Source organism: Anser brachyrhynchus (genome assembly GCF_964034855.1).
Source record: "Anser brachyrhynchus genome assembly, chromosome: 2".
NCBI lineage: Eukaryota > Metazoa > Chordata > Aves > Anseriformes > Anatidae > Anser > Anser brachyrhynchus.
Window position 1 is genome coordinate 3,016,622 of NC_137695.1, and position 8,270 is coordinate 3,024,891.

At 59.2% G+C, this 8,270-nt stretch overlaps 1 protein-coding gene across 1 annotated transcript in view; it reads right to left on the reverse strand.

Annotated features, from left to right (window-relative positions):
* The window catches only part of WNT9A (Wnt family member 9A), a 56,071-nt gene extending 52,831 nt beyond the window's left edge, over window positions 1–3,240 (reverse strand). Inside the window, exon 1 of the mRNA XM_080579619.1 lies at window positions 3,082–3,240. Coding sequence (XP_080435745.1) covers window positions 3,082–3,176 — 95 coding nt within the window. The 5' untranslated portion in view covers window positions 3,177–3,240. The remainder of the gene's footprint in view (window positions 1–3,081) is intronic.
* Between the last annotated feature and the right edge of the window lie 5,030 nt (window positions 3,241–8,270).

Consider the following 8,270-nt stretch of genomic DNA (forward strand, 5'->3'; position numbering starts at 1 on the left):
TTTTAAGACAGCCCAGCTGCAGAGGAGAGGGCTGAACTTACAAGCAGGCTGGCTTGGGGCACAGCCTGTGCATCTCACCAGGCTTGTCACAGGGCAATGCGTCCCCTTCTGGGGTCACATCTCCCACACATATCCCTATCCTAACATGCACCCTCACCAGCAGGCATCCCAATGGGTAACGTTGAGCCTGCCACAAGCCACCAGCTCCTGGGCAGTGTCACAAGCACGCTGTCCCCTCCATAACACCAGCAAGTCCCATCAGACAGGGCTCAGGAGATGCTCCATCACCACATCCCCAAGGCCAGCCTCCTTCAGCTGCTTTCTGTGACTAGGACCAACAAGTCCCTTCTGATCCTATAGGTCTGTAAGGGACTCAGCCCTGCTCACTGGGGAAAGCACCAGTATCCCTTCAGCCCCTGCCTTTGGTGGGTCAGGTCAAGCTGGCAGCTTCTCCCCTCCTGCACCAGGGAGGAGGTCAGCAACACCCAGCGAGCAGCTCTGAGGCTGCCAGCATAACCCCAAGCAAGGGACAAGCCCGTCCCTCCCTGTCACCTTCAGCCCATGTCCTAACTAGGCAGCCTGGGGATGGAGAAGGCAGCAGCCTCCAGCTGTGGCCTCCCCAGCCCAGCATCACCCCCGCCCCACGGGGCAGGCGCAGACATAACTACATGCTGACACAATCTCGTTATCATGTAACCGTGCCCCATTTCTGTCTCCCCCCCCCCCCCCCCCCCCCCCCCCCCCCGCACTAATTCCCTGGCAGGCCACATATTTGGAGACACCAAATTCTTTCCCTGAAATAAGACATTGGGGCTGGGGGGGAAGGGATCACCCACAGCTGTCCCTATCCCCCAGCAGCCTGCAGAAGGGGGCAGCGAAGCTGCAGCACGACATCTGCTTTATGCAGCAGCTCTGCTCCAGCAGGGATGTCAGCACCTGGAGCAGAGGCTCTAGCAGGCCACCAAAGGGTGTCACGGTGGCTCTGATGGCACCTTGGAGCAGGAAGGAGCATCCCTTCCCCTGCCTAGACAAGGTGTCGCATTAGCTGAGCCCACCTTGGCATTTCAGCTCAGTCCCAAAGCAAGGGGTGATGAATCCCATTTTTTGGGGATGAAAGATTCACAACCAAATAACACCTAGGGCAGATCCTCCAGGCACACATCTACCTTTCTATAAGCAGGGTAGCAAGAAGGACTAATGCCAGACATCACAGGGCACTTGAAGCATCAGGAGCTGTGCAGGAACACACAGTTTTTTCCTGGTGAGACTTCCAGGAAGAGCAGGCTCCTTTATCAGGGGTAAGGAAGCCAGCAGCAAGCAGGGCTCACCTCTCCCACACCCTCGTGGGATCACACATCAGTGGGATCAGTGGGGACCAAGGACCTCTGTACTGACTATTCCCCCCATCCCCAGCAGCCCAGCAAGTGCAGGCTCCGATGCGGGCCCCTAGGAAGAACAAAGAGGAGATTAGCAACAGATGCTGCTAAGGGGTGAGCAGGATGCTTTGCATAAGCAAGCTTCTCCCCGTACCGCAGCAGCCTCGGAGCGCTGGAGAGCGCATCTGAGTGGGCGCACATCTGGCAGCATCTCCTCTCCCTTCTTCTCGCCAGGGAGGGAGCCTCAAATCAGAAACAGCAGCTGTCCTGGTGCACAGGGAATAACCCCGGGGACGGTCGGGACACCAAACCATCAGCACACTGCCCTCGGCTCAACACCTTCACCCTGAATTTAAGTCTACACCAGCCCCATGAGGCCAGGAGCAAAATCCCATAAGCCAGCGAGCAGGAGGAGTTACCTGCTGCACCGCAGATACCAGCGCCGCACGGATTAACAGCAAGGTTACAGCCAAGCTCCTTACAAGCCCCAACAGTCCCCCAGGCACACTACAACTGCTCGGTGCCGGTGGTCTTCAGCAGATACACGAGCTCCCTGGCTCAGTGCAGACCTCACCGTGTGCTGAAGCAGAAGAAAAGGAATATTTTTCCCCCAAACCTGCACACACAGGACAGGCGGTTTCCTCACTAAAGCAGCCCCAGCAGCAGGAAGTTAAACAGCTCTCGAGTTGGAAAGAGAAGATGTAAGTAGCACTGCTCGGAGAACTTTGCCAGACCACAAGCAATGGACAAGCCTCGACACCAGGATTTGTTTTACTGGAAAGAGGGGGGGAAACCTCAACTCTGCTCCGGCTTCCTCGGGGCCAGTCCAGTGGCTCCTACCAGCGGCCACAGCACACCATCCCAAACCGAAGCGAGAACCACCGCTCCTCCAGCTGAGCCAGGTGCTCACACCCTGGCCCCGACCTCATTATTTGGGTAGAGTCTTCCCGACAACAAAACACAACCCCCCCCCCCAAAAAAAAAATCAAGGCGGGGACAATAGGAGAAGAAAAATCAGCGGACCCTCCGTGCAGGAGAGGGTTTTGTAAAGGGGCTACGATTATGGGGTGGGTTTAAGGGGGCCGGGGGGAGTTCGTGGGGCTCAGCCCCCGGCCGGGACAGGGGGCTCGGATCCACCTGCGGGGTGCGGAGCGGGCGCGGGCCGGTGCCGCCCCCTGCCGACCGCTGCGCAGCGCTCAGGTGAGCGCCGGGGGCACCAGGATGCGGGGCAGCCCCGGGAGGGGACGGGGGGACCCTCGGCTTTTTGGGGTGCAAGCCCTGCTCAGGCTGAGGACAGCGGGATGCACCTCCTGCTATGGGAAATAACCCCGCTGGGGGGATGCTGACAGCACCTGTGCGCAAAGTAGGGGGAAAGAGAGGATTTGGGGTGCCCCGTGCTGGCAGCACCCCTAGAAAAGATCCCGGCACCCTCCGTGCAGGGCACGGCCACCCGTCCGATCGGGGCAGGGCGGACCCAAACCCTTCCCTGCGAGCCGGTGGTGGGATAGGGGGGGTCCGGCCCCGGGACAGCACGGAGCGGGTGCCGGCTGTCAGCAGGGGATGCCCAGCACCTTCCAGCGAGAGAAGACAGCAGGCATGCACAGCATCCCCTCCTCGGGGCGAGCAAGGTGCAGAACCTCATTTTTCAAAAAAAAAAAAAAAACTTTAAAAAAAAAAGGAAAAAAGCGGAGGAGCCGGCACCTACCCGAAGTAGGCGGCGGAGGGCCGCGGGGCGCAGGCGAGCAGCCCTAGGAGCGCGCAAGAGGAGAGCCATCCCAGCAGGACGTGTCCATCCAGCATCTTGCAGCGGCGCCGGCGCTGCTCATCTCGTTCCCCCGCCGCGCCCGCTGCGCCCCGGCCGCCCCGCGCCGCCTCTTATAGCGCCCGGCCGGCGAGGGGAGGGGCCGTGGGGTGTGGGGAGGGGCTAAAGGGGAGGGGAGGGGTCAAGGGGAGGGGAGGGGAAGGGGAGGGGTGGGCACGCCCTGAGGTCCGTCCTCCCCCTCCTCCGGGAGGCGGGCGGAGAGGGGAAGGACGGGGAGGGACGGGACGGGATGGGACGGGGACGGGGACAGGGACAGGGACAGGGACAGGGACAGGGTTGGGGGGGACAGGACAGGGACAGGGATGCGATGGGATAGGGACAGGGACAGGGAGAGGGACAGGGGTGGGATAGGGACAGGAATGGGGACAGGACAGGGAAAGGATGGGGACGGGGACGGGACGGGGATGGAGATGGGGACAGAGACGGGATGGGGACAGGACAGGGACAGGACAGAGACAGGGACAGGGATGCGATGGGATAGGGACGGGAGGGGGACAAGGACGGGACGGGGACAGGGATGGGATGGGCACAACGATGGGGACCGGACAGGGACAGGGACAAGGACAGGGATGGGATGGGCACAGGGGCAGGGACAGGGACAGAGATGGGATAGGGATGGGGACAGGGTTGGGGACAGGGACAGGACGGGGACAGGGACAGGACGGGGACGGGACGGGGATAAGGACAGGACAGGGATGGGGATGGGGATGGGGACGGGGACGGGGACAGGGGCGGGATGGGGATGGGGATGGGGACGTGGACAGGGATGGGATGATACAGGATGGGGACAGGGAAAGGGATGGGGATGGGGTCGGAATGGGGACAGGGATGGGATGGGGATATGGACAGGACAGGGATGGGGACGGGACAGGGACAGGGATGGGACCGGGACGGGATGGGAACAGGATGGGGACAAGTTGGGGATAGGACGGGGACGAGGATGGAATGGGAATGAGGACAGGGATGGGGGTGGGAACAGGGACCAGGACAGGACAGGGACAGTGACAGGGATGGGATGGAGACAGGACGGGGACAGGAATGGGGACAGGGCAGGGATGGGGACATGGATGAGACAGGGCTGGTGACAGGAAAGGGACAGGGAGGAGACGGGCACAGAATGGGGATGGGGACAGGACAGGGATGTGACAGGGACATGGACAAGGACGGGTGTCCCAGAGCTGGGACACAGGCAGGCAGGCAAGAGCTGGCTGTGCAAGAATTGGATGTACGGGGGCTGGACAGGTGTGCAAGGGCTGGACATCTGTGCGAGGGTTAGGTGTGTGATGTGGCAGGGCAGGTGTGTGAGAGCCGGGTGTGCAAAAAAACTGCTTGTGCAAGGGCTGGGCAGTTGTGCAAGGTCTGGGGGTGTGAGGTCTGGGTGTGCAAGGGCTGAGTGTGCAAGGGCTGGACATGCCAGGGCCAGGCCATGTGCAATGGCTTGGTGTTTGTGCCAGGGCTGGTCAGCTGTGCCAGCACCCATCATGCAAGGTTTGGACGTGCCACAGCCAGACAGGAGTGCACTGGTGTGCAAGCACAGAATATGCCACGGTCAGAGAGCAGCAGTGACACAAAGGCTAGACGTGCAAGGGCTGACCAGCTGTGCAAGGGCTCAGTAGTCATGCAAAGGCCAAAAGGCTGTGCAAGGGCTAAGCGCGCAAGGCTGGCCAGCCATGCAAAGGCCAGATGCTCTTGCAAGCTCTTACCATTTGTGCAAGGGCTAAGCAGGCTTGCACATGCAAGGCATGCAAGGCTATAAATAAAAGGGCTAGGCAAACCTGCAAGGGTTGTCCACACACCAGGGCTAACTGGGGCATGCCAAGAGAGAGGAGCTGTGCGAGGGCTGGCCAGCCGTGCACAGACCAGGCATGCAGGGGCCAATCTCTCCACACAAGCACTGGGTGTGCAAAGGCTGGGCAAGGCACGCTAGGACAGTGCTGATCCCTCATGCAAGAACTAAGTTATGCACGGCCTATTCAGCCCTTTAAAGGCAAGAGGGACAGGGGCTGATCCACCGTGCAAGGTGGCATGCAACAGAGGGGAGCGCAGAGCCCCCGGTGCGTGGGCACAAGGACGAGGACGTGGCTGGGAAGCAGTTAATGCCCTAAATGTCAGCCTTTGGATCCGCGCTTGGTGGCAGCGTTGCTCTCCACGTCACTCTCACCGTCACGCTCAAAGCAACTTCTGCACCTGCCACGGACCGAGAACAAAAAGGTTTTCCTCCCGAGCGTGCGTGTGTGTGTGTCATGCTGTGGGAACGGCCTCACGTCCCACGGGGACGGACACGGGAGGGGATGGTACTTGGCACCCTCATCTGCCAGCCACCATCCCCAGAGGTTTAAACCTCTCAGGTCTGCTGAGCTATGCCCAAAGGGGTGAGGCAGCGGGACCCTCAGATAACCCTCGGAACAGGCCCTGGAACAGCATCAGGAATTTATTCTCTCTGCTTTTCATGCACTGTGCCATGTCCAGCCTTCCCAACACTGAGCAAACTATTTGGGTTTTGTTTATTTTCAGAATAAAATCATGGGAGGGAGAAAAGGGAAGGGGGGGAGGTTGTTTTAATTTCCAGGATCCCATAAAACATCTCAGCCATTCCGTACCTCAACCTTTGCAAAGCAGCCCTGTGATATCACAGCCTGGTTTGCACCCTGCCAAGCTTTGCACATCCATGCACGGGGTGGTCCCAAGGACACTCAGCATCAATGGGTGCAAAACATGGGGGTTCAGGGGGTCAACTCCAATGCAACAAATTAATTCATCACCTGTGTGACCCCCCAGGGCCCAGCAGTATCTCAGTCCCCTTATCTTGATGGTCGGGACAAAGCAGCACAGCTCCATCCCAGCTTCTTCACAGGGTGCTGGAAGATGACTGGCTCCTGGGCTCCGCGGGCAGCCGGCAGCAACGTTGCATTAAAGCCCCATCTAGAGGCCTTTCACCGAGGAGACTTTGGGAGGCAGGGACCAGCTCTGGGGTCACGTTGGGTGTCCTCATGCTCCCACCTGAGCTCCTCCAGCTTAAATAAAAGCAAAACCAGGCTGTGGATGGAGGGGAGGACAAGCAGGGGTAAATACATCTCAGCAGGAGGCTTTGCCTGCGTGTTTCCCTGCTGGAAAAGTGCAAGAATCATCCTTCATGCACGTACCCAAGAAGCTGGTGTGCTCAGCAAGGGGAGAGTGGAAAGAAGCCAGGCTTGCTCCAAGCAGCCCCATGGCAGAGGTGTGAGACCGGTTCCTGGGAAGGCAGCGCAGCCCTGGCCCTTACTCATTTCCTCTGCCTGCAGCAGGGTGCCAGGGCTGGGAAGATGTGCCGGGGTGTGCGTGACTCTTTCCAAAGTGAGACAGCACCGAAAATAGTCGGTGCTTCTGCTTTCGGCCAGGGGGAAGGGGAAGCCTAAACAGATGCTGACTTCGCCGCTGATGCTGCTTGTGGTGCTGGGAGACCGTGCACCGGTCCTGGGTGTAGCATCCTCCCCGGGCAGCCTTGAGGCTTTTCAGGTCCTTCAGCAGTTCCTGGGGTGACACAGAAGCTGGGTGTTTCTGCTCAGCGAGGTGGCCTTGGCCGGTGTCTCCAGAGCTACCGACAGCAGAGGGCAGTGGCACATCGGCACAGGCATGGAAGCACTCGGCACTTTGAGCAGGCGTTTTATTTCCAGGGTGAAGTGAAGCAGCCGAGTTTTGTGCTTTTAGTGACAAGGTCACATCAGAAAACAGTGCTGCTGCCGGCACTGCAAAGTCTTTAGGATCGAAGCAAGACAGGGCACAACGTGAATGCGGGTCAAGGAGGTTGGGGAACTTGGGGAGCAGCAGCAAACCTGGGGTCCCGCAAAGGGCCCCAGCATCCTGCACCCACTGCCCACCTGCCTCCCAGCCCCAGGGGTGACTCTGACCCCTGACAGCCACCGGGACATCCTCAGGCAGCAAATCCAGCTGTGGCCGCCCCGCCAAGCTTTTTGGGCACGTGAGGGCACAGGGGATCTGGAGGGTGGCTTTAAGTTTTCCTGCTCCGTGACTCAGCTCTCAAGTGGCTCCCGGGGCTCAGCCTGTGCCCAGTGCTCCAGAGGCTTCCGTGTCCCAGAGGAGACCTCGCCACCATCCTTGCTAGGATTTTAGAAGGAAGCTTGGCTCTTTTTTATTTTTTTTCCCTTGGGGCTTCCCTTCTCTCCCTATGCTTCTGTTCCACATCATTTTCCCCACAGAGCCATCTGCCCTCCAAGCTCACCCAGGTCTCGCTGCACGACCCAAACCTTGCCAGCTCAGTGGGGCGGCTGAGTCACAGGAGTGCAAGAGGGAAGGAAAATACCCATGAAGTCATCTGGCTCATCCCTCGCTGCCAGTTCTGCATGGGTTCCCCACCAGATCCTTGGCACTTGCTCCCCAGACGGGAGTAACTCCAGAAAGGCAGCGAGAGGTGGGGACCTTGGTGAGAAGCCTTCAGCTGCATTTCCTCCTGGCAAATCACCTCCGAGATGAGCCATTCACATTTCCTTTCCTCAGTTTCCTTAATTAGAAGTGGGCCTGGCATTTATCTGCCCTCCGGATATGGTCTGAAATAACAGACAAGATCCAGGAGCTCTGCCTGCTCACGGGTCGTTGGTTATTCCACCATCTCAGGGACCACACCGTACAAGCTCCTCCAGCCGCCACCGCCTTCGTTTCCAGTTACTCTTTTTTCGCCGTCACAGGGACTTCCAGGGTGTTCCCTCCCTCCAAGTGACCACACATGGACTCAGAGCCAGCTCCATGCTTCTTTTCCAGCAGGCAGCCAGAGTCACCCTGGGGACAGCTCTGAACTTCAGCACCATGGTTGTGTTGTGTTGTATAGTGTTGTGTTGTGTTTGTTGTGTTGTGTTGAGTTGTGTTGTATTGGACCTGCTGTTGCCCAGCCCTCCAAGACCAACGTTTCTGGGGGGAAAGATGTGCCCAAAATGTGCCCATTGCTTCCAGCCAGGCTGCTGGGAACCAGCCTGAGAACATCCCCCTTTTCCCAGGCCTCTGGGGAGGGCGAATCACCGCAAGCAAGGAGCAGCCTGGCTCTGATTGCCCCCATCCCGTGTGTCCCCACCTCTCCAAAG